This window comes from Coregonus clupeaformis, chromosome 16 (genome assembly GCF_020615455.1).
Source record: "Coregonus clupeaformis isolate EN_2021a chromosome 16, ASM2061545v1, whole genome shotgun sequence".
NCBI classification, from domain to species: domain Eukaryota; kingdom Metazoa; phylum Chordata; class Actinopteri; order Salmoniformes; family Salmonidae; genus Coregonus; species Coregonus clupeaformis.
The window spans coordinates 41080857-41106947 of NC_059207.1; the positions used below are offsets into that span (position 1 = coordinate 41080857).

The following is a 26091-nucleotide window of genomic DNA, read 5'->3' on the forward strand; positions in this document are numbered from 1 at the left end:
TATTCATACAATATGTTGTGAGTTTGTTGTTTGTGAAAGAGTGAAACATGTCTGGCAGTCCATATTAGTTTTAAGATTTTATCATAGTTTTGATAAACAGTATACAGTACATTTAAACTGAAAATAACAAATAGATCATTGGTACACACCTCATACAATATAAGGCTAACACTATGCAATCAGATTGGTGAGGTGTGTGTGTGTGTGTGTGTGTGTGTGTGTAGTGAGCTTATAATAATAATAATAATAATAATATGCCATTTAGCAGACGCTTTTATCCAAAGCGACATACAGTCATGTGTGCATTCATTTTTACGTACGGGTGGTCCCGGGGATCGAACCCACTACCCTGGCGTTACAAGCGCCATGCTCTACCAATTGAGCTACAGAGGACCACTTGATAGCACAGAGTCACCAAACACATTACTATATGAAGCTTTGAGAAACTGAACATAATTCTGCAGGCTGCGGTTGGTAGAGTCAGATTGTTCCAGTCTCTCCTTCATGTTCTTCAACTGATTCTGGAATCGTCGCTCCATCTGCAAAGAAAAAAACAGACTTACATATCAATTCAGTTTGACACAGTTAACATACTTGTTGTATCATACCTTATTATGGTGTTCAGATTTTGTAGTTTGTATAGATATACAGTATTTTGGTATTTTGGGGTATTTTATTAGGAACCCAATTAGCTGTTGCGATAGCAGCAGCAACTTTTCCTGGGGTCCACACAAAACATGAAACATGAAATAATACAGAACATTAATAGACAATATCAGCTCAAGGACAGAGCTACACAGTATTCCTTGATTGGGAAGTTGGAACAAATATTTTAAAAGATATTGGATGTATAATGTATAACACATAAATAACTCTATAAAACCAGGTCATTGGGTTAAAAGGTCTCACTCACATCCTCTTTGCTTCTGCGTAACTGACTGAGCTCTGTCCTTTTGAGGCCCAGCTGGCTCTCCAGGTCCAGAGCCTTGGCCTGGATGGACCTCTCTTTGAGTAAAGCCCGCTCCAGGCTCTGATCCGCCTAAAAGTCCAACCAAAATGATCAAGTTGACATTAACAAACCGGTAAAAACAAAATAATCTTGAGTCTGAAACAGAAACTGAAAGGTATTTAAGTGATGTTCAGTAATAAGACAGACCTGTCTCTGTCCATCTTCGAAGGCCTGCTCCAGCTGCTTGGAGAGGATGCTGCACACCCGGGCCCGCTCCTCCAGCTGTTTCTGGGTGCTGTGGATAGTCTCTTCCCGCTTGCCAATTACATGGACCATATCTCTGTTCTGCAAGTTTGCCTCCTCCAGTTTCCTGGGGAGGGAAGGAACAGTCCAGACATTGACCAGCAGAAACATGCAGGATGTCTTGTGGACCTGAGTGTGATCATGGTACATAGGGACACCAAATAGGCGATCTCCCCCTCAGGTATTGATATGACTTACCTCTCTATACTCTCCATCTTCTGCTGCAGAGTTTTGTGCTCCTCCACCAGAAGCAAATTCTTCTCTTGAAAAGTCTCCACCCAACATCCCTGTTGTTCCACCTACACAGAGACACACACAAACACCTTTCTTATTCAAACACAGATCAGAATCAATCTGTGAACAGACGACTGTCCATTTACAGTATGTGTGCATACCTTGTGTCTGAGTTCAGACAGGGTGTTGTTTTGCTCAGTGTTTCTCCTCTCCTGAGTGTGTGTCTCGTCCTGGGCCTCTCTCAGCTGCAGCTCAGAACGCTTCAGCCTCTCAGGCAGAGACTCCAGCTCTTTCAGATGCCCCAGCAGCTGCCTCCTGACCTGCTCAATCTCCCTCTCCAGGTCAGCCTTCATCTCTTGTGTGTGTTTCTCAGAGATCTCCAGCTTTAAGCAGTACTCCTCTGACTCTAATCGAGCCCTCTGAACCTGCAGCACATGATCACTTATCAATTCAAAATCTATGCTACAGACTGGATAGCATGCAGCCTGTACAGTATTTATTGCTGGATTATAACACCTTGGCTTCTTATAAGGTTGAAGTACAGCCCACTCTGGTATGCTGATCAACTGTACCTTGCGCTTATAGTTTTCCACCTGGCTCTCTAGCTTCTTGACTGAATTCTTCAGCTGCTGGGCTTTAGACTGGGACTGCATCAGGTTCTCTTCTGCAGCAGACAGGGTGGTCTCAAGAAGAAGATGCACAAATAACTAAACAACTATCCAGACATTAAAAGTTCTAGAACGTTTAATCCTTACAATGTTTCATATTCTACAGTTTATTACACTCAATGACTGATAGTGAAGAAAAACAGATGTTTACCTTCAGTTTCTGGTTCTCTAGTTTGTTGGAGGAATTGTCAGAGGTGAGGCGGTGCAGCCGGTCCAGGAGCCCCTCCCTCTCTTGATGGCCTTTCTCCTCCACAGTGTGGATCTGTGCAGTCAGCTCACTCACCTGGCTGCACAGACAAGACAGCAGAGCACATAATGAAGAAATCAGAAAGGAAGAAATGTCTGAGAAACACTTAAAAGGTTTTAGACAACTTTTTTAACAAGATCATTTGCCAAAGACAAACTGTTAAAGAGTGAAAGTTGTTGAATCATTCATAACAAACAGGTCTTGAATGCCTCATGGTAGTCACAATTACTCACTTCTTGAGAACAGCGATTTCCACTTCAAGCTGGCTCTTAACAGTCACCTCTTTCGAGTGGCGGGTACACCAGCTCTCAGCTGAGGTAAGGGCCTCTGCCAACTCAGTCTCCTGAATGATGGCATACAAATACATTAGGGCAGTGTGACTCTTGGGCCCAGACCCGGCGCCAGGATAAAGTGACTAAGGGGGCAGTTGAAATCAATGAGGGGGCACCATTTTAGCAGGGTTCTTGCATTGGAATTACATTGAATTCTGCTTATATCACACTATACCACAATAAACAAAGTTCAAATGCAGAGACTCCGAGACCATTGAGTGCTTTTGAAGTGACAGGTTGGCACGATATCTGTAGCCAATCTCCACTGCCCTGTATCAGCACAATGGACAACGCCTACACACTAAAGCAAGGCCTATTTGGCAATGAATATAGGCTACAAGATAGATAGGGTAATTCACCTATTACAAACAGCCTATGTGAATGCAGCCGTACACACAGCTGTCTTACCAAGATAATGCAAACTAAATGCTGAAAGTAGTAGCCTAGTTATTCATGCAAAACAAAAATACTGAATAGCAGTTTGGCTTAGAATACCGACACAACCGTGAATGCGAACAAATGAATGTTAACAGAACAAAACAATGGTAGGCGTACCATAGGCCTATAGACTAAATATCAGATCGATAAAGGCATGACACAATCTATATTTAGGCTAGTTACATTAACAGTAAGCAAAAGGCAAAAGCAAATAACCAAAACATAGCCAACAGCCTACTACAGTGAGATGCAGCCAGGCACAGCTGTCTTGCAAAATAAATAGGCCTATAGGCTGGCTTAAAACATGGAAAATCATGCAGCTCATGCGTTCAGTAACACGTTGCGATATCGCACAATACACTTCTGTGGATCAAATTTGACTCACCCACGTAATCAATTAAGCAATGCCAACCATGAAAAGCAATAGGCTACAAATAAAGCCTACGTTCTATTTCTATGATGAAACATATCGATATGTAGCTATACTCAGGGGCGTCATTTGGGTTCTTGCATTGGAATTATATTGAATTCTGCTTATACCACAGTAAACATCAAAGTTCAAATGCCAAGACCATTGAGTGCTTTTGACCAAGAAGTGAAATCTCAGTTGCGCTCTATCAGCATCATCTCTGCTGGGCTTGGCGGCGGCCTTGGTGGTTTGATTTCTGATATCCATCGTGCCAGATTAGCTGGTTAGAGCTAAATAGGCTAATAACACTAATGCCTTTTACAGCCAGCTTAGAAGGTAACTATACTCTGTAGTGGGGGGAGTGAGGCAGAGTTGAGTGAAGCAGCTTCAACTGTAAACTTGACCTCGTCCTTATAAATCAAAATCCAATATTCCAGGCGGAGGCGTATCACGTTATAAACGTTGCCTGCCATGTTATTCATGTAGCCTACCACAGATGAGCAGCGTTTCCCCCCGCTTTTTATGGAAAGGAGTCATAGCCTAACCGCCCAGTGGCTTTCTATACTTCCCTACACACAAACACTCCACGGCACACTCTGTCCATTGTGTTGATACAGCGCAGCGGTGATACAGATTTCGCACCAACCTGTCACTCAATCATTTGAACTTTTATGCTATTTTTACATAAAACTAAAACAGAGGTGGCACAAGTTTCAACTGAGGGGGCTAAGCCCTCTTGTTGAACCTGGCCCGCTTGGATCGCTTGTTAATATAACTATACATGTACCCCTCCCGTGGTCCTCTGTAGCTCAGCTGGTAGAGCACGGCGCTTGTAACGCCAAGGTAGTGGGTTCGATCCCCGGGACCACCCATACACAAAAAATGTATGCACGCATGACTGTAAGTCGCTTTGGATAAAAGCATCTGCTAAATGGCATATTATATTATTATATTATTATATAATAATATTCACAGGATCACACCCAACCACCCTGTTGCCATCCCAACACCACATGTCAACCCATGAGAGCAGCCGGAGGACCAGTGAGTGTCTGACCTTCTCCAGCAGCTGTGCAGAGAGCTGTCTGGCTGAATCCTCACTGTGCTCTGCCCTATGCCTCTGTGTCTGGTTGGCCTGCTTCAGCCTCTCTTTGTCCTCTTCACTCTGCCGCTTCAGCTCCTCCAGCTGCTCCAGCAGGGCCTGTATCTCCTCCTTCTGCTGCTCCTGGGTCTGCTCCATCTCCTACTCCACACAAGGAAGGGAGATAAAAAAAGGGGAGCAATGGAGAGAGAAGATTGTTGTGGTCAGATGTTCCAGTCTATACTTTAAAGACCCACTCCGGACTCCCTAGAACCTAATTTATCACCTGATTTACTTAACAAATGGCTCAATAGGTGGTCCAGGTGTCCTCTGACATTGCTCCTCTATTGCACCATTAGACCAACTCCTTGAATTGCCCCCAAGGACCAAACAATAGCAGACTCTTAATTCTGTGGCCTATAAACCTTGGTACCCACTTTACTATGGCCGGCCTGGCGGTTATTTTCAGTCTCTTTGCTGCGTAACTGAACCATAAGCTGGCTGCAGGTTGACTCCAGAACTTTAGACAGCTCTCCTGTGGTCTTCACAATGTCCTGTATGGAGGATATGGAATGATGAGTAAAGATAAGATGCTATTTGTGAGCACTGGTGGCAGGTAGCCTAGCGGTTACAGCATTGGGCCAGTAACCAAAAGGTTGCTGGTTCAAATACCAGAGTATTTCCCATTTACACAATTGTACATGACTGAAATAGGACAAAAATAAGTACCCACCAATTTATGATATATATATATATATATATATATATTTTTTTTTTTTTTTGTATTACCTAGTAAGCTAAATAAAAAAACGTTATGATCTCGCTCTGCATCAAATGCAAACGGATGAGAATCTAGAGAACTAGAGACAATGTACCTTTTCAAAATCCAAATGTACTGCAAGCTGGTTGGCTTCCTTTTCTTTGTTGTTGAGTTTTGCAGCAAGATGCTGAAAGCCAGAAAAGCAGAAACAACATTCTTAATGTCATCTATGACATGGATATGCACCACACAGAGTGAAAGGAAACCAATATAAGGGAAATGTAACAGATAAAAGTGCATGGTGATAAACACAGGAACATGGTGATGCATACACACCACTTTTTCTGCTTCTGTGTCCACCAGTCTCTTCAGTAGGCCTTGCCTCTGCTCTGACGTCCTCAATGATTCTATCTATCAATAAATACATCAACAAAAATATAAGACCACAATTCTAATTGTCATTTTAGATATTCTTTCAAAGCCACTGTCCTCGTCAGTCTGAGCAAGTCGATGTATTGGGGAGAGTACCTCTCGTTCATGGCACTCCCTGAGGAGTTCTCGGAGAGTGCGGTTTGTGCTGTCAAATGTTTCTATCTTCTTTGTCAGCAACTCCTGCTGCCTACCAAGCAGGGCAGCGTCCGCCTTGGAAAACCGCTTATCCTAGCAAGGAGAAAGGGCAGTCTTAAAGAACATTTTAAAAAACATTTGTCCATATTTAACAGGGTCACTTGTATCAAATTCACCTTTTTCACACCACCCATTGACTCATTCAGAGCTGTCAACTGTGTGACCACTGCCACCCCATCAAACTCTGCTTCTACCAGCTTCCTCAGTAGCATGTCTCTTTCCCCGTGTAGAGTCCCCGAATAAGCCCTGCACGGAATGGAAAGGTTAAAACCAAGCTGTTCCTAAACTGCCTCACATTTTTAAGTTGTCTTGTAAACATTAAATAGTTCAGATGTATTTTCACTCTATTCTATTGGCTACTCAATCTAATACTGATAATCCTATGCTTGATTACTAAATGTCCTTATGATATTACAGGTGGAGTCCACACCTGTTGTGGCCTGTCTCCCCCCTCTTCCTTAGGGAGTGTTGGATGGAGATCTTCTCTCGTTCTCTAAGGTCCAGCTCTTTGGCGGCATCCAGCAGCTCCTCCTCCTGCTCGTCGATGACACGCTGGCATGCGCTCAGACACTCAGACTGGTGCTCCATCAGACGCTCCTTCTTCCGCAGCTTCACCTGACCACCAAAAGCAGACAAACACACACACACACACACACACACACACACACACACACACAACTTCTTTGTTTACTGGACACATTCACGAAACAAACAAGAGGGGTGCACTGGATATTGCTGAATTTCAGTGAGATCGTGGCTCGGTATTGTAATGAAGCAGTAAATTGCGATAGTGTGATGAACCATAGAAGGGGCTAAGTTGGGTAAGGGGCAAACAGAATTTTACACACTATACAGTGCCTTCATAAAGTATTCACCCCCCTTGACGTTTTCCAAATTTTGTTGTGTTAGAGCCTGAATTTTAAAATTGATTAAATGTAGATTTTTTTTTTTCCACTGGCCTATACACAATACCCCATAATGTCAAAGTGGACTTGTGTTTTTATAAATTTTTAGAAATTAATTACAAATGAAAAGCTAAAATGTCAAGTCAAAAAGTATTCAACCCCTTTGTTATGGCAAGCCTAAATAAGTTCAGGAGTAAAAAAATGTGCTTAACAAGTCACTTAATAAGTTGCATGGACTCGCTCTGTGTGCAATAATAGTGTTTAACAGGATTTCTGAATGACTACCTCATCTCTGTATCCCACATACAATTATCTGTAAGATTCCTGAGTCGAGCAGTGAATTTCAAAAATAGATTCAACCACAAAGACCACAGAGGTTTTCCAATGCCTTGCAACAAAAAGGGCACCTATTGGTAGATGGGTAAAAAAATAAAAAGCTGATATTGAATATCCCTTTGAGCATGGTGAAGTTATTAATTGAACTTTGGATGGTGTACCAATACATCCAGTCACTATAAAGATACAGGCGTCCTTCCTAACTCAGTTGCCGGAGAGGAAGGAAACAGCTCAGGGATTTCACCATGAGGCCAATGTTGACTTTAAAACAGTTACAGAATTTAATGGCTGTGATAGGAGAAAACTGAGGATGGATCAACAACATTGTAGTTACTCCACAATACTAACCTAATTGACAGAGTGAAAAGAAGGAAGCCTGTACAGAATACAAATATTCTAAAACATGCATCCTGTTTGTAATAAGGCACTAAAGTAAAACTGCAACAAAAAAAATGCTATGAAATATACTTCATGCCCTGAATAAAAAGCGTTATGTTTGGGGCCAATCCAATACAGCACATTACTGACTACCACTCTCCATATTTTCAAGCATAGTGCTACGGCTGGCCATGCTTTCCACCTGGCTACCCCTACCCCGGCCACCAGCTCTGCACCCTCCGCTGCAACTTGCCCATGCCCCTCCTTTGCTTCTCCTTCACCCAAATTCAGACAGCTGATGTTCTGAAAGAGCTGCAAAATCTGGACCCCTACAAATCAGCTGGGCTAGACAATCTGGACCCTTTCTTTCTAAAATTAGCCACCGAAATTGTCGCAACCCCTATTACTAGCCTGTTCAACCTCTCTTTCGTATCATCTTCTCCCCAGAGGTTGGAAAGCTGCCACGGTCATCCCTCTCTTCAAAGGGGGTGACACTCTAGATTCAAACTGTTACAGACCTATATCCATCCTGTCCTACCTTTCGAAAGTGTTTGAAAGCCAAGTTAACAAACAGATCACCGACCATTTCGAATCCCACCGTACCTTCTCCGCTATGCAATCTGGTTTCCGAGCTGGTCATGGGTGCACCTCAGCCACGCTCAAGGTCCTAAACGATATTATAACCGCGATCGATAAAAGACAGTACTGTGCAGCCATCTTCATTGAACTGGCCAAGGCTTTCAACTCTGTCAATCACCGCATTCTTATTGGCAGACTAAATAGCCTTGGTTTCTCAAATGACTGCCTCGCCTGGTTCACCAACTACTTCTCAGATATAGTTCAATGTGTCAAATCGGAGGGCTTGTTGTCTGGACCTCTGGCAGTCTCTATGGGGGTGCCACAGGGTTCAATTCTCGGGCTGACTCTATTCTCTGTGTATATCTTGCTGCTGGTGACTCAGATCCACCTCTACGCAGACGACACCATTTTGTATACATCTGGCCCTTCATTGGACACTGTTAACAAACCTCCAAACGCGCTTCAATGCCATACAACACTCCTTCTGTAGCCTCCAACTGCTCTTAAACGCTAGTAAAACTAAATGCATGCTCTTCAATCGAATGCTGCTTGCACCCGCCCGCCCGACTAGAATCACTATTCTCGGCGGGTCTGACTTATGTGGACAACTACAAATACCTAGGTGTCTGGTTAGACCGTAAACTCTCCTTCCAGACTCACATTAAGCATCTCCAATCCAAAGTTACATCTAGAATCGGCTTCCTATTTCACAACAAAGCCTCCTTCACTCATGCTGCCAAACATGCCCTCGTAAAACTGACTATCCTACCGATCCTTGACTTCGGCGATGTCATTTACAAAATAGCCTCCAACACTCTACTCAGCAAATTGGATGTAGTCCATCACAGTGCCATCTGTTTTGTCACCAAAGCCCCATATCCTACCCACCATTGTGACCTGTACGCTCTCGTTGGCTGGCCCTCACTACATATTCGTCGCCAAACCCACTGGCTCCAGGTCATCTATAAATCACTGCTTGGAAAATCCCTGCCTTATCTTAACTCATTGGTCACCATAGCAACACCCACCCGTAGTATGCGCTCCAGCAGGTATATCTCACTGGTCATCCCCGAAGCCAACACCTCCTTTGGCCGCCATTCCATCCAGTTCTCTGCTGCCAATGACTGGAACGAACTGCAAAAATCTCTGAAGCTGGAGACTCTTATCGCCCTCACTAACTTTAAGCATCAGTTGTCAGAGCAGCTTACCGATCACTGCACCTGTACACAGCCCATCTGTAATAAGCCCATCCAACTACCTCATCCCCATATTGTTATTTATTTTGCTCATTTGCACCCCAGTATCTCTATTTGCACATCAGCTTCTGCACATCTATCACTCCAGTGTTAATACTAAATTGTAATTATTTTGCACTATGGCCTATTTATTGCCTTACCTCCATAACTTACTACATTTGCACACACTGTATATAGATTTTCTATTGTGTTATTGACTGTACGTTTTGTTTATTCCATATGTAACTCTGTGTTGTTGTTTTTAATCACACTGCTTTGCTTTATTTTGGGCAGGTCGCAGTTGTAAATGAGAACTTGTTCTCATCTGGCTTACCTGGTTAAATAAAGGTGAAATAAAAAAAGTAATTAAAAAATAGTGGTGGCTGCATCATGTCATGGGTATGCTTGTAAGCATTAAGGACTGGGGAGTTTTCCTGGATAAAAAAAAATCAATGGAATGGAGCTAAGCACAGGCAAAATCCTAGAGGCTTTCCACCAGACACTGGGAGATGAATTCACCTTTCAGCAGAACAATAACCTAAAACACAAGACAGAATCTACACTGGAGTTGCTTACCAAGAAGATGGTGAATGTTAATCAGTGGCCAAATTACAGTTTTGACTTTAATCTACTTTAAAATCTATAGCAAGACTTGAAAATGGTTGTCTAGCAATGATCAACAACCAATTTGACAGAGCTTGAATAATTTTGAAAGAATAATTGCAAATGTTTTACAATCCAGGTGTGGAAAGCTCTTAAGAGACGTACCCAGAAAGACTCACAGCTGTAATCAGTACTAAAGGTGCTTCTACAAAGTATTGACTTAGGGGTGTGAATACCTATGTAAATTAGATACTTCTGTATTTAATTTTCAATACATTTGCAAAAATGTCTAAAAACTTGCTTTCATGTTGTCATTATGGGACATTTTGTGTAGATGGGCAAGATTGTTTTTTTTCCCCATCCATTTTTAATTCAGCCTGTAACACAACAAAATGTGGAATAAGTCAAGGGGAATGCTTTCTGAAGGCACTGTACATACCTCATTCTTTGGAGACCCAACATCCATCATGAGTCCATCAATCTTCCTCATATATTTGTTACACTGGCCATGTATCCTCTGCTCTTGTTTATCCTCATTAGACAGGTCAGCCAACTGCAGTGGGGACAGGGAGGGCTTAGCCTGTGATACAGGTGTGATCTCCAGACAGTATGAAGGCTGCTGAGAGACATGAAAATCAACATTGGTAGTTGATTGTAGCTCAGTTGGTTGAGCATGGCGCTTGCAACGCCAGGGTTGTGGGTTCGTTTCCCACGGGGGGCCAGTATGAAAAATTTATGCACTCACTAACTGTAAGTCGCTCTGGATAAGAGCGTCTGCTAAATGACTAAAATTTAAATGTGGATCTAATGATATCATGTAGGATATAATATCTGTGGGAATAGTGAGCAATAAATGTATCTTTGTTAATGTGAAATGTAAGCAATGTCCATAGCACTGGATGAAAATGTATATGTGAGGAGCAAATAACATTTCCAGGACCTTCCACTTGTATGCGTCATCCCGAGTGGCGCTTCTTCCTGTGGCCGGCACCCAGGGGGCCCGGGCCCTCGTCCTGGCACGCAGGTTCCCAATATCCCCCTTGATTTGCACCTTTTTAACCTTCATACGCAAAGAGAGCAGTGGTTGACTGACATGCAACTGTTGAGGCAGTCAAGGGAGGCCTATTTCTATTATAGGCCTACTTTATTTCGAAGGTTGAATAAGTGTATCACTTAATTGACTAAACATTTACTAACCTGTGAGGTCTTTGCAGTGCCGCTCTTCTGACTCCTCTTCAGGTGTACATGTACATGTGTGGTCTCTGGCACGTGAACGTGCAATGGTGGGGAAGAATCACGCGTTTTCATTATTGACCAATAATCAGTTAATCTAGAAATTGGAGCACATGATAGAACAGAATTTTCTCTAGCTGCCAGAAAGTCATACACCAGAGATAATGATACCACGACATAGCCGAGTAAACTCAACTCCATATGGTCAAGTTGAGTTCATTCAGCTAACCACGACAACAGTATTGACACCATGTTCAAGATTAGCTTCGTCCAGCTACTATCCAGTTAAATTAACATGTATATGAACAATTTTGACTTTTTATTTTACTGTCAAAATTGTTAATTGAAATGGCTAGTTCACGAGACCACTCCATGCATGACCAGCAAGCTAACCTCAACAAATATAAAGTTCCTTATTCATAAACGTGCTCCATAGCTAACTGAAGCCCTTACAAACTTGTTTCGCAAAAGTGAGTGTTTTGTTAACCAACTAAATATCTATGGATCCGGTCATCTTCTACGCAATTGGCTCGTTCATAACCGATTTCTAAAGACATCGGTCTGTGATTGGAGAACATTAGTTGGACCCACGTTCGAGTTTACGTTGCCAGCAGTAACGGGACGTCCTCTTCAACGCGTCATATTTCCGCGAAATGCCCACCTCCTGCCTGTAGACGGCGCAATGCGTTAACGGATTCATTCGATCTTGACGGTCCTTGTAAACATTACGTGGTTTTCCAGTTAATGTGTGAGGTTTTCAAACGAACCAAATTTTAGAAATGTCTATAAATATATGAATCCGCTGTAGACGTCCGAGGGAAGTACCATTTTCGACTACTCGTGTTTCATCCGAACTCGCTCGTTCCTGATTTGCATCTAGGTGTAAAATAGATTTGCATGATTGCACGCATACAATTATACAAAAGTATATATGTGCGCTTCGAGTTGCTACATTGTTGGCAACAATGGCGGGTAGAGCGAGACAACTGTCTGAAATTCGGCTACAAACACTTCTGTTTTTCACTGTATTTCTGTGCGATTCTAAACTCGTCGAAGCCTGTGTTGGCGAAGATGTCGGAGACTTGTTACTCTGCAGGTCCTGTGGACATGAATTGGCTTTTGAGAAAGATGCCAACTTTATCCACAGTCGACTTGCGCTCTCTTATAGAAATGATACGGTTATTGGGGAAAGAAGAGTGCCCGTCCAGCGGTTCGAAAACCCTCAGGGCTACCAGTTTGAAGTAATGACTTTCAGAAAGGCAGACGTTGTCAAGCACTGGCCTGCGGACAAACATTTCACCTGGTATCCTGGATATGCCTGGACAGTGGCCACATGTCCGCGATGTAACGCGCACCTTGGTGGGTTGGGAATTAAAATAGATTTTGATTCTGTGTCTCATCCATTAAACGTGTCCGGCACGTGGGTCTATTCTAACCTTAGGCAACAATTGCAAACTCAAAATAGAACTACCTTATGCTGTTTGTAATAACGAACATTTCACCCCCTCCCAGGTTGGGCCTTTCAACCCATTGATTGGCCAAAGACATTAACCAAAAAGGAGTTTGAGGAATCGGAGGAGACATTTGTGGCTTTGGTCACTAATCGATTGTTACAAGAAAAATTTGCATCAACACTTCTGACTCCGAAATCATTCAGAAGTTGAAATCTCCTGCTTTCAAAGCTACAAATGATACCTGGCAGCATTTTTTTTTTTTGCATTTCATAATAATAAAAAAGTGTCACTAATACAGCATGTAGTATTTCCTGTGAATTGTAATACACCAAGTATCCACTTTTGAGATAAAGAAACTGTCAGTAACAGTCTTAACATACTGGTCCAGTACTGCAAGCTTACCACAATTATAGAGGTAACAGCCAGACATTTAACATCCATTTAGCTAGTTTCTGGCTCTAGAGCACTAATTGAACTACAATTGACTACTATGGTTGGTTAGATGACACATTCGTGTACACATGACGTTTTATTGTAACAAAGACACTTGTACACCTTTAAGTTTAAAACAGATTGGTTTTTTTCCCCCCAGCAGAAAATAAAAATGGTGATTAGATGCAAATTCCATGAGATAACAGGTCATTTTCCATGAAGCAGTGGGGGCCCAAATTTACAAGCAAATTTTTTTTTACGTTTTTGTTTTGTTTATTAAAAATGTCATTTCAAATCTCACGGATGTCTGTAAAACAATACAATGAAAATCAAAAAACAAACCCATAGTAATGGTGTCATAATGCCCACCCTCCCCAACACCCTAAGATATCCCTCTACCCTACCCCAGCATTGACCACAAACATTGCAAGAAGTGATAGGAATGAGCTAGTACTTTCTATCTGTTCACTTTTAACCACATAGGGGAAAAACATTTTTTTAGGGATCTACTCCCCAACTGAACAAAATTATAAAAACTGGAGGGGTCCGCTAGTGCAAAGTCACTGCACCATGGCTTTTGTTCAGTTAAATCGCACAACCTTTAACAGGAAGAAAAAATTATAGAAATTGCCATTCATTTAACTACAAGATGGCATGCTTATTCTATTGTTTTGTAGGTTTTTTATTTTTCTTCAGATGAATGTGGGAATTATTGTGGTTTGACAATTCAAAAAGGCAGGAATTTGGAGATTAAGCACAAAATAAAAGTAACAAATCTTGCTCCCAAATATGGGTGGATAACCAAATGGAGGGGGGGGGGGGAATAGCAAAGGTAGATGATTTAATTTTCCGGTTTAGTCATCTTCTCCATCATCCTAAACAAAAGGAAAGAAATCAATACTGTGCAAACAAATCTCACTATTCAATATAGTGAATTGAGTTGATTAATAAGAGCAAATTAATTATTTAGGGCATACCTCGCCATCATCTCCGTCATCCTCCTCTTCTTCCTCCCCATCATCTTCATCACCCTCCTCATCAATGTCCTCAAGACCTTCCTCATCGTCATCATCATCTTCACCTTCGCCCTCCTCATCATCCATGTCAGGAACCTGCCAATCAAATTAACCAACCTTTTAACTGTATATCATTTGTCTACATAGCAGACTTAAATCTCCTGGGTGACATTTACAGACAGCAGAATCGACGTTTAATAGTCACATGTACAGGGTTGCAGGTGTAATTACAGGGTACAGTGAAAATCTTAAGCTCCGAGCTCAAACAACGCAGGTCAAAGTGAAATAAAAACATTAAAAGTAATAAAGAATATAACATATACATATTAACACTAACAGTAGTAAACAAACACTCAAAATGAAGCATCCAAATAATTAATACAGTAGCACAATGGGCATAGAAGTCATAGAACATGTAACAAGTCCCATTCAAAGTAAAGGGAACATTGATAACAGGGAGGTGTTAGGCCTTGGAGACCACTCACCAGGTAGTACTGCAGGGGGTTTGGCCAGATGTCATCCTTGATGACCTCTCCCAGCTCATCTGCCCCAGCATCTGAGTGATCAGTGAACCAGGTGAAGAAGCTCTCTGGCTCTTCATGTTGCCTCTTCTTGCCGGCTTTGTTCTGTGTCTGGCTGGAGCGCTTTGTCAGGTCCTTCAGAGACAACGTCACAGGGATTACAAACCAGCTTGTTTTTGTTTGTTTTAAAGCAATGAGTTTTATTGCATAGCAAAACATATGAAATACTGACCACAACTACCAGGCATGAAAACCAAAAGGCTCTGATCACTAAGGCACGTACAACATTCAGGTACAGTGTCTAACCATTATGTTGAGCAGACTTTTAAAAAAGTGCCCCACTTGTTTCTGCCAAATGCCATGCATTAATAGAATGTGCAGTATTCCCATGCATGTGAAAAGACTCATGTGAAATACCTTTCCTGATTTCCATTTGATTTCTGTTGACTTTGAGGATGGGTCTCCACTCTCATTCAGATGGAACTCTTTGGAAAGGACTTTGTTTTCAAAGTATGGATTTTCATCGTAATACTGGAACACAAGTCAATTTAATTGAGTACATTTTAATATACGCTATAAAGTACAGACATTAATGCAATATCCCGTGAATGCAATATGATGGTAATCATTATCGCTTACAAAATCTATTCTGTAGCCTGACTTGATATCTTCAAACTCTGTAACCTCCACCCTGGTCAGATAGTGAAGTGCCTCCTCATCTTCCTCCCCAAGAAGAGCAGAAACTGTAGGGAGAAACAAGAAAACAGTCAGAATCTGAATATTATAGGTTCCTGTGATAAAATCCTGTGACAGAGGCCAAAGTGATGTGCTGAAGCTCACCTTGTGGATGGTTGACGAATGTGGTGACCCAGAAATTGGGGATTTTGGCGATCAGTTCTGATCTCTTCTGAAAGAACGGCTGACGGAGTTTGTTGTATTTCTGTTCTACTTTCAATATCTCCTCACTCGCTTGCTCGTTCAGTCTGGAGAAAATAGATTGCACATCAAGTACACATCACACGGTTAAACACTTTAGTTCTTCTGATACATATACATTTTAACTTGAGTGGCTTACCTGTCAATTTCGTTTTGAACTTCATCGATGTGTTCAATAGCTTCCTGTTGCTCTTTTTCTAGGAGAAGAAAAATGCAATAATGTCAGAAAATATTGTAGCGACCATCCGTGCAGTGCATCAGCGGTAGCTGGACGTCAAAATTAAAGAGTAACTACCAACTTCCTGCGCACTACCAACAAATAATCAAAGACGTAACTTAACTGTAGCAAACAAAGTTACGCGCTAATGGTTCTGAAATTGACCCTGAACACCAAGCTGCTCTCAAGACCATGGACGGAAAACCATTGCAAAAAGCTGCATGAGCTAATCAGTAACGATTTGTAATCTGAAAAGGGGTGAAACATTTGCGCAAATATTATATAAATCTTAACCAACTAATTCTTAAATTGGAATGCATGACTGAAATGTGTGTGTGTTAGCACCACCGTTTTGCAGCTAGATATTTCAGAGCAGCTTGCAAACGGCGTTTCCTGCTGGCTACACTGAGGATGGCCGCGTGGTTTAAATGTGAGAGTCCGCACACCACACTCTGCCTCCTTCCCCAACACTGTCTAATAACTAGGTAGGTGCGCATTGTATCGACACCATGCCCAAGTTACAGACAAATAACCCTGCATTGTTAAATCCGTTATAAAACTCTTCCAATGGCCTACTTCTCGAAAACGGTCGTTCACTAGATGTTAGCTAACTAGCCGTGTTGCCAATTTCACAGTTGCAAACTAGCTAGCTACGGCTTGCTTCATCATGGCGGATATGCACAACAACAAAGTAACACTAGGCCACGGTTATTTCATTCAACATTGAAAACACATTACTCCTCAGTAACCTACAAAAAAATACACCGTCTATAATAAAAAAATTTCAATTGTATTTATAGTAGCAACGACTGGACTTGCGAACGAAAATACTGGACAGGACATGCATTGATTAGACAAATAACTAGTAAGGAAATGTTGCTAGCTAGGTAACATGGCCTCCATCACCGGTCTAACGTAGTAGCGTTAACAGCTAGAGAGAACTAACTACGCACTCACGACAGACAATACTGACTGCACCCAAAACCGGGCAGATTCATATTGAAAAGCTCACAGGCGACAAATTACGATTTGTGAACTATATTACATTAAAGTAGTAGTTTTCGGTAGAACTAATAAAGGAAGTGAAAATGGCGGTGAACTGGAGGCCGCCATTCCTTACCGGAGGTCTCGTCCGCTCCGTCATGGTTTGAGTTCAGCTCCTTTTTACTCACTTTTGCCGCCGGTGCCGACATGTTTATCGAAAGCTGTGAATAACAGACTTCGGGAAAGAATACTGAATTTGGTTTTGTATTCTCCCCGAACAGGAGATTAGTATTTCTAAGTACAATTTCGGTGTGCTATAACAACGTGTGCAGCGCTCCTCCACACAATATAACGCGAGGAAGTCAAGCACATTCAGACACTCCACCAAGAAGCTCTAGCCCGCTCACGCGCTCCCTTTCATTACGAACGCGCCTCAGCAAATGGAACCGATTGGGCTCCGCCTCTCGAGAACTAGTCTGCGTGCTGGGTTGTAGTGTTGCTTTCTCATAGGCGAGATTAACTCCGAAAAGGCGGGATTTTATAGAAAAGCTATTACAACGTCTTTGAAAATGTTGTATTCATTTACATAATCATGTTACATTAAAATGATCATAGCTAACAGTTTTACTTTTAAATAGGTCTAGTTATTTTGTCGTCGCATTTGCCCACCTACGGTACCCTGCTGCAAAGGGAAATTACTGCTATTGCCGAAAAATATCGATATTTTTTATATGTGTACATATACCTAAAAAATATGTATATATAACCCCTACAAAAATCTTGGTGTCTTTAGTAATCTGGTTTTTAAATAGGCCTAAAAGGAAAAGAGAAAATAGCTTACATCATTGCATCATTCATGCATATATATTAACCTGATTTTATGGCCCATAATATTTTTCATTTTGGTACCTGGCTGCCTTGCCAAAGTTTAGATGAACATCATAATTCATTGCTCATTCATTCATCTGTCACCCAGTGCTCACCAATATTATCCCACACTTCTACTAGCATAGTGTAAAAACGATTACATAAAGCTATTTTATAAGTACACATATTTTTACAATTATTACACTGCATGCATCCCATTTAAAACTGGACATAAAGACATGTCCTTCTGCATAAAGAGCTGCAGCTGACTCCCCGGAGCGTTTGATGTATGTCCAGGCGCTCCCCCATGCTGGAATGGGTTTAGCAAGGCTCTAGCTGGATGCTCTCTGCCTGTCCTGAGGAGAGCGGCTCTGTGTTTGTCTTTGGTTGGTGACAACAGAGGAACATGTGGTTCTGCGCTGGCCAATGCTGAGCCCGGACAGAGACATCAGCACTCACAGACTAACAGCAGTGTTGGCACAAAAGAGGGATCCTTGCCACCCCTGCAGGAAGCCTACACAGGAAAAACCCAGTGAGAGAGCGAGAGAGAGAGCGAGAGAGGGGGAGAGCGAGAGAGAGGGGGGAGAGAGAGTGATTAGTAACAGAAAGAAGAGGAGAACAGGATGCAGTGGAAGAGGGATTTTGCAGAGCAGTCAGCAGAGAGGCAAAAACAAACAGAAGGAAAGACTGCTGTGTGACCAGATTCACAAGATGTAAAGCAGCATCAGGAGGAACCCTGCCTGCCTGCTTGCCACTGACGGTCTGCAACAACAACAGCAGAGGACTTGTTGTGTTTTCAAGGATAGTGAAGGTGGAGAGGTGCAATGTGAGAAGCCCTCCTGTGGCCAAGAGGATGACAAATTAGCCCTTATTCAGCAAGGAGAGACAGGAGTGCTCCAAGGTTAGTGAAGTGCATGGTCATACTACTGTTTTCACCTGGTTTAGGCATGTTTGTATTATTATTTTAGCTCATACATCCCTTTTTTCAGATTGGACACTGGCAGAGCTGAGACTTAAACAGATGCTCCTTGTTTTTCAGTTTCTCATTCACCACTATTTTATGAGTCAGACAGACTATCAGAGTATTTCTTTTCTTGGACCAATAAATATGGAGCAGGTTTTGTTCAGGTGTACTGTACTGGTGTGGGTGTGTTTCCGCATCATTGTGTTAGTGTTATTGTCACTGTCCAGGATCTGGAGATGCTGTCTACAGCTCAGCAGATGCTGCAGGACAGCCGTTCCAAGATCGAGCTGATCCGAATGCAGATTATCAAAGTCACCCAGACTAGTGTTGGGGATGGGAGCAGCAACCATGGCAGCACCAATCATGGAGGTCAGAGCTTTATGGTACAGTTTAGTTAGGGGATCATGGTTACAATATACAGTTAACTCAATCCACATCTTTGCACAGAATTTAAAATGCTATCAGGATTGAACTGCCATCAGATAGATTACTGTCTTGTATCTTACTATAATTCGTTAGGTACAGTGCATTCGGAAAGTATTCAGACTCCTTCACCTTTTCCACATTTTGTTACGTTACAGCCTTATTCTAAAATTGATTAAATAAATGTTTTTACTCATCAATCTACACACGATACCGCATAATGACAAAGTGAAAACAGAAATACCTTATTTACATAAGTATTCAGAACCTTTGCTATGAGACTCAAAATTGAGCTTAGGTGCATCCTGTTTCCATTTATCATCATTGAGATGTTTCTACAACTTGATTGGAGTCCACCTGTGGTAAATTCAACTGATTGGACATGATTTGGAAAGACACACACCTGTCTATATAAGGTCCCACAGTTGACAGTGCATGTCAGAGCAAAAACCAAGCCATGAGGTAGAAGGAATTGTCCATAGTGCTCCGAGACAGGATTGTGTCGAGGCACAGATCTGCGGAAGAGTACCAAAACATGTCAGCAGCATTGAAGGTCCCCAAGAACACAGTGGCCTCCATCATTCTTAAATGGAAGAAGTTTGGAACCACCAAGACTATGGGAGACTAGTCAGGATCTAGGGAAAGATGAATGGAGCAAAGTACAGAGAGATCCTTAATGAAAACCTGCTCCAGAGCACTCAGGACCTCAGACTGGGGCGAAGGTTCACCTTCCAACAGGACAACGACCCTAAGCACACAGCCAAGACAACACAGGAGTGGCTTCGGGACAACTCTCTAAATGTAATTGAGTGGCCCAGCCAGAGCCCGGACTTGAACCTGATCAAACATCTCTGGAGAGACCTGAAAATAGCTGTGCCGCGACGCTTCCAGTCTAACCTGACAAAGCTTGAGAGGATCTGCAGAGAAGAATGGGAGAAGAATCGAGGCTGTAATTGCTGCCAAAGGTGCTTCAACAAATTACTGAATAAAGGGTCTGAATACTTATGTGAATGTAATATTTCTGTATTTTTTTATATTTTTGATCAATTTACAATTTCTGAAAACCTGTTTTTGCTTTGTCATTATGGGGTATTGTGTAGGTTGATGAGGGGAAAAAACAATTTCATCCATTTTAGGATAAGGCTGTAACGTAACAAAATGTGGGAAAAGTGAAGGAGTCTGAATACTTTCCGAATGCACTGTAGTTCCAGTGTTTGTTTTGCTCGCTATTTTATATGCTGGTATGATTATGAAAAATGTAAGACCACTGAATTTGACAACTGTATTACCTATGTGAGGATATATCATAATGCTTTCTCTATGCAGTCTGAGTCGGAACTTGACCCTATATCTCTGGCCTGTTTTCTCATGCATCATTGATCCAGAAGGAAGTACCCCAGTGGGTGTAAATCCCGTGGACATCCATGTGGCTGAGTTAAAACAATATGTCCAGAGAGAGACAGAGGTGGTGAAGGTGGCCAGGGATGTGGTGAAGCAGCTTGAGGAGCTGCCATCCCAGGACCAATTGGCCCTGGCTGAGGTGGGCTAGCTAGGATGTATCTATAAACTATTTTTATTGTTTTACTATTCTATTTGAAAACATTCTAAAAACAACCACAAAATGAGTATAATTTCAGAGGGACTAATTAATCTTTCGTACAATTAGTTAGTTTGAGAGTGGAAAGAGTCTTGGTTAGAACATTTGTTTTTGTGCCTATGCTATGCATGTATGAGAATGCATAAATCTCTCTACCAGGCCCGGTCCCGTGTGCAAGACTCTTCTCAGAAGCTAGATCTTCTGCGACTTTCTCTGGAGTACCGCCTGTGGGAGTCATCTCAGGAGGCTCTCCGGGAGCCTGTCACCAAACAGGGGCTCCCTACAGGATCCCCACCCCCCGAGGGACAACAGCAAAATTGCCTACTCTGCTCCTTCCCCTCCTCCACCTCCTCATCCTTTCTCAAGCCGGCCTCCCTAACAGGTAACCACTCTCTTCAAACCTTACAGGTATTTTATGTCTGTTTATGGATCTGATGTAAAAGCAGAATGATAATGTTTATTTTAAGGCCTGTTCTCCTGATATATGTAATATTTTACAGGCACACTTGAGGTCAGGCTTCTGGGATGTGAGGACTTGCTGAAATCACTGCCAGGACGAGGCCAAATAACCAGTGGATCGTCTTCTCCGGATAGCCCACCAGATTCCAATGTCAACAGCCAACCTGATCACACAGAAAACCTCTCCTGTAAGTCCCTATATAAAGCCCTACCTCACTCATTAGTGTTAGATTCAACATCCACTACCTCCTCTCCTGCAGGGAGTGTACCGTGCCTGTATGGGATTACGGTTAGTGCCCAGAGGGCCAGTGACTTTGTGTTGAAGCTGTGGTTGTTGCATTTGAATATCCAAAGTACTGTACCTGTAGAACCATCTCTCCTAAATATTATTGTAGTCATGGAAGTACAGTACAGAACAGTAATATCAGACTTTCTGTCTGGCAGTGGAGATAAGTGCAGTTTTGAAACTGGATAACAGAGTGGTGGGTCGCACCCACTGGAGACCCCTGAGCAAGCAGGCCTGGAGACAACGCTTCAGCATCCAACTAGAGCGGGTAAGTAGTGTCAAAATAGTGGGCAATTGATACAACAGTGGAAGTTGAAAAGGTGACTGGTTGAGGCAGAGTTCTTTTAACTGAACACCAGGAGGAGCCATTGTACTTCACATAACTGCTTGTACGGGAACTCTATGGGATTGTTGTACATAGTCTGAAAGTGTCTGTATTGGTAAAATGCCATATAATTTCTCAGTTGGGAGATTGCACATGTATTTCATCTTTGTGCCCCCACAGTCTCGGGAGCTGGAGATTGGGGTCTTTTGGCAAGACTGTAGGGTGATGTGTGCTGTTAAGTACCTGCGCCTGGAAGAGTTCCTGGACAACCAACAACATGCCCTGTGTTTGTGCCTGGAGCCCCAGGGAACACTCTTCACTGAGGTCTGATTCCTTTATAGTTCTGAATGTGTGATGGCTTAGCCAGAGAGTCTATCAACCAGATACCCTTATGTAACAAGCTACTTGTTTTTCTGGTGGCTTTGCAGATTACCTTTGTCAACCCTGTGATTGAGCGCCAACCCAAACTAAGGCGTCAGAGGTGCATTTTCACAAAAGAGAAAGGTACTGTATGTAACCTGCCTGTGGTCACAGATCGAATAGACCTACTCATGTTACTATTGATAAGTGTTGATGGGTGTTCCTGTACCTCCACTCAGGGAAGAACTTCCTTCGTGCTGCCCAGATGAACATGAACTTTGCCACATGGGGTCATCTGATGATGAGTGTCCTGCCTCAATGTTCCTTTACCACTTTGAGTCCATCTACTTCCTCTGATGTTGTGGTCAACCCCCCACCTTCTACCAATAAGGTCACTCGGTCAACCCCCCTACTGCCAGGGTGAGAGAGAACACAGTGCTGCCCATGGAAACACAATACAAAAATGTGTGCATTAAGAACTTAGTATAAACCATAAAACAAGTATTTTGTGTAGTGTATTTATAAGAATATTTGGTATGGGAGTATATGTAATATCTTTATCATTGCATGATTTCCCTGACTATATGACCATCACTGTGTTTCTCTTTATCTACAGTGAAGTGCCGGTGATTAGTCTTAATATAAATGAGGAGCAGTCATCTAAAACGTTTAGCATTGACCAAGGAAGAAACATCCCCAACATGGTGTCAACAGCACAGAAAACACCACCTATGCCTACTCTGACAGAAAAAGAGGTGAACACCCATACCAGCTCCACTAAACATAAAATTGTGGTTCCAGTCTATTGTCATCTTGGTAAAGTAATGTGCATGTAGTGCATTGGTAGACTTGCTATTTTAATAAATGACTGGCCTCTTTTCAGTCCTCCATTGAAAACAACACAACAGAGAGAACAAGGATGCAGATGGAAGATTTCAAATGTATCTCTGTCCTGGGAAGAGGACACTTTGGAAAGGTCCAGACATTTTTGCCAACACAACATTTATATTACAGTACTATATGATTTTGCATAGCCCACTGCTTCATGTACGCCAATGTTCACCCTATCCAGGTACTTCTAGCTGAGTTTAAGAAGACAGGAAAACTCTACGCCATTAAAGCGTTGAAGAAGAGGGATATTGTAACCCGTGATGAAGTGGACAGGTTAGTGTTCTTTATTAAGACATATACCATACAATGAATAGGCTTGCTCACCTTACACACGTACAGTAGTGATACACACAGATACTAACTTATTTACAGTAAGAAATGCTCTTTCTGATGCCTTGACAGTCTTATGTGTGAGAAGAGGATCTTTGAGATGATCAACGCATCGAGGCACCCTTTCCTGGTCAACCTGCACGGCTGTTTCCAGACCAGTGAGCATGTGTGTTTTGTCATGGAGTACTCACCAGGAGGAGACCTCATGATTCACATCCATAATAACGTCTTCTCTGAGTTGCAGACCAGGTGAGTTTTACCTTCCAACCACAAGCACACACACACATACATACACACACACACATGCACGCGCCATTAAAAAACAATTTGAACAGTGCAAATTTGTATTGTGTTTACTTTTGTTCGATTCTCTTTGGGTTACAGGTTCTACTCAGCTTGTGTTTTGCTGGGTCTAGAGTTCCTGCATCTGAATAAGATAGTTTATCGGTGAGTCGTGTCTGAGTCGTATTGACTCACGGGTGTTATAAACCAGCACTAAATACAGCTCTGGCTACAGCTTATTTAAATTGCATGTGTTTTACACAGAGATTTGAAGTTGGACAACTTGCTGATGGATGCAGACGGATTTGTTAAAATCACAGACTTTGGACTTTGTAAAGAAGGTAAAACTATGGTTTATCATATCTTATGACAGGGTTTGTGGTTATGTGTGGAAATTACGTGTGTGTGTGTGTGTGTGTGTGTGTGTGTGTGTGTGCGCGTGCGCGTGCGTTTAGTTAAACACTGTTCCATCTGCTGTTGTCCTGGCAGGGATGGGGCATGGCGACCGGACATCAACATTCTGTGGAACCCCAGAGTTCCTGGCGCCTGAGGTGCTTACTGATGATAACTACACACGAGCTGTGGACTGGTGGGGCATGGGTGTCCTTATCTTTGAGATGCTTGTGGGAGAGGTAAGTAATCAACAGACCAAAAACACACTCCCTAAAACACAGTCATATATTTTTGTAAAAGAAACAACAACAAAAACAGTCACAAAGCAATAATAACAGCACAAATACACAGAAATGTAATGCTTTATAGTTTCAATGACTGGTGGTTGTATATCAGAATAAAGGCTTCCCTCTCTCTATCTTGTGCCAGTCTCCATTCCCAGGAGAAGATGAAGAGGAGGTGTTTGACAGCATAGTTAATGACAATGTTCAGTATCCTGGATGCCTTTCTCCAGACTCCATCTCCATCATTCAAAAGGTATTTTTGTCTCTCATATTTGTTATTCGGAAACTGTTCAGAAAGATTTTTGTTATGAAAATATCAGTGTTTGTTTTGAACCATCACCCTGTCTGTACATGCTGACCCCTAATCAAACCCCTCCACCCTGCAGCTTCTTAAGAGGAATCCAGAGAAAAGACTGGGAGCCGGAGAGGGGGATGCAAATGAAGTCAAGGGAGAGAAATTCTTCAAGGTCATTTAGTTCAAATCAAATAATTTTCAATCAATGCTTTTACATATACTGTAGATGCATCAACCTTATCTTTGAGATGCTTGTGGGAGAATACCTTCTATTTTCTAACTTAACCCTTATGTACTGTATCTATTTGACAAACAGACTATAGACTGGGATGCACTGCTAGCTAAAAAAGTGAAACCTCCATTCCTGCCAAAAATCAAGGAGTCAGTGGATGTCAGTAACTTTGACAGCGAGTTCACGAGTCTCCAGCCGATCCTGTCACCTCCCCCCGTGTCCTGCAGCCTATCCCCTGAGCAGCAGGAGGCCTTCGCAGATTTTGACTTCTCAGCCCTGCATGGATGAAGCAATCAGAGACCAGGGTTGCATCCAGCTCATGAAACGGTTGCATGAACAGTTCCATAGCACAACCTTTTCATAACTGACAATAACTGAATGTAGCACGCCCCAATGGTACATGTAGATGAGGCGGACTGTCCTCACTGCCATCAAACGCCATCATCAACAAACCCAACCAAGCAGGATATGGGATCTGAATGCAACCCTGGTATTTCTGTGCCATGAATGAGTCTGACGGCCAGGTTCTATGACTCTTTCATTGTTTATAGTACCCAGTGACATCCAAACATTAACACTAGTGTGTAATGCTCTCTTGAATGGATTTCACTCAAATAAAATTGGCTGCCATCTACAAAACATAAAGGATTTGATGAGAGGTCTAATGTGGACAGAATTTGAGCATGCTTTGTGGCCTTTGCTTATTTTGCTATTATCAGATAAATGTTCCCTTCAGAGAGGTACACGCTGCCGTTTCTATGCATCACTGTGAGAGACTTTGCCCACTGCCTTGACTGAGCAAATGAAAAAGGCTGTTTATTCCTGTTACAATATGTCTTTTCAAAATGTTCTGTGTGATGATGAAAAATTCCATGTTCTCATACCTGGGTCCAGTCATTCCCTACCAATGTGTGATTAACTACTAACTCCTACTAACATATCTACCTTCTACCTACCAGCCAATTTATTATTTTTTGTGTGACTAAAATGTGCATGGCACACTTGTTGTGAACTTAGTTTTATGTATACATTTTAATGAGAGAAGCCATTAAATAAGGTAGCCATATTTATGAATAAACCAATATTGTGGGATTGAGCACTTAATGCAATAACGAGTGAGATTGTGAAGTGAGAAGCTGATAAATAGTATTTTGCTATTAAAACGGTTCAATAGTTGCTGCTAATAATTATGCATTACCGTATGAATGTATGTGGATTACCACATC

General features: G+C 42.2%; 3 protein-coding genes across 6 annotated transcripts; 1 reads left to right on the forward strand and 2 right to left on the reverse strand.

The window, feature by feature from the left end:
* Positions 1 to 326: 326 nt before the first annotated feature.
* On the reverse strand, positions 327 to 11821 carry LOC121584718 (outer dense fiber protein 2). Of its 3 annotated transcripts, XM_041900781.2 has the most exons (19): positions 11711 to 11821; positions 11282 to 11414; positions 11025 to 11144; positions 10524 to 10700; positions 6479 to 6663; positions 6165 to 6294; positions 5950 to 6081; positions 5758 to 5832; positions 5537 to 5608; positions 5099 to 5215; positions 4638 to 4823; positions 2635 to 2744; positions 2306 to 2441; positions 2059 to 2169; positions 1648 to 1911; positions 1451 to 1551; positions 1157 to 1319; positions 914 to 1039; positions 327 to 539 (listed from the first exon to the last, which is right to left on the reverse strand). In XM_041900781.2, the coding sequence occupies exons 2-19, from the start codon at positions 11390 to 11392 to the stop codon at positions 384 to 386; spliced, it is 2472 nt and encodes an 823-aa protein (XP_041756715.2). In that variant the 5' UTR covers positions 11393 to 11414; positions 11711 to 11821; the 3' UTR covers positions 327 to 383. The 3 variants fall into 3 exon arrangements, with proteins under 3 accessions (XP_041756715.2, XP_041756714.2, XP_041756713.2); XM_041900780.2 differs by having other exon boundaries at positions 10524 to 10637; positions 11282 to 11821; XM_041900779.2 differs by having other exon boundaries at positions 11282 to 11821.
* A 1443-nt stretch (positions 11822 to 13264) lies between these two features.
* Positions 13265 to 17326, reverse strand: LOC121584719 (protein SET). The gene is made up of 8 exons (XM_041900782.2): positions 17014 to 17326; positions 15816 to 15873; positions 15581 to 15723; positions 15380 to 15483; positions 15158 to 15271; positions 14705 to 14875; positions 14181 to 14315; positions 13265 to 14078 (listed from the first exon to the last, which is right to left on the reverse strand). The coding sequence occupies exons 1-8, from the start codon at positions 17084 to 17086 to the stop codon at positions 14058 to 14060; spliced, it is 819 nt and encodes a 272-aa protein (XP_041756716.1). The 5' UTR covers positions 17087 to 17326; the 3' UTR covers positions 13265 to 14057.
* A 547-nt stretch (positions 17327 to 17873) lies between these two features.
* LOC121584716 (serine/threonine-protein kinase N2) lies at positions 17874 to 26030 on the forward strand. 2 transcript variants are annotated; one of them, XM_041900771.2, is made up of 19 exons: positions 17874 to 18645; positions 18936 to 19077; positions 20517 to 20671; positions 20888 to 21110; positions 21229 to 21375; positions 21632 to 21741; positions 21979 to 22122; positions 22227 to 22302; positions 22398 to 22578; positions 22775 to 22913; positions 23042 to 23134; positions 23231 to 23322; positions 23452 to 23628; positions 23764 to 23826; positions 23926 to 24002; positions 24151 to 24293; positions 24484 to 24591; positions 24725 to 24805; positions 24950 to 26030. In XM_041900771.2, the coding sequence occupies exons 2-19, from the start codon at positions 18945 to 18947 to the stop codon at positions 25151 to 25153; spliced, it is 2346 nt and encodes a 781-aa protein (XP_041756705.1). In that variant the 5' UTR covers positions 17874 to 18645; positions 18936 to 18944; the 3' UTR covers positions 25154 to 26030. The 2 variants fall into 2 exon arrangements, with proteins under 2 accessions (XP_041756705.1, XP_041756706.1); XM_041900772.2 differs by having other exon boundaries at positions 20520 to 20671.
* The last annotated feature ends 61 nt before the right edge of the window (positions 26031 to 26091 follow it).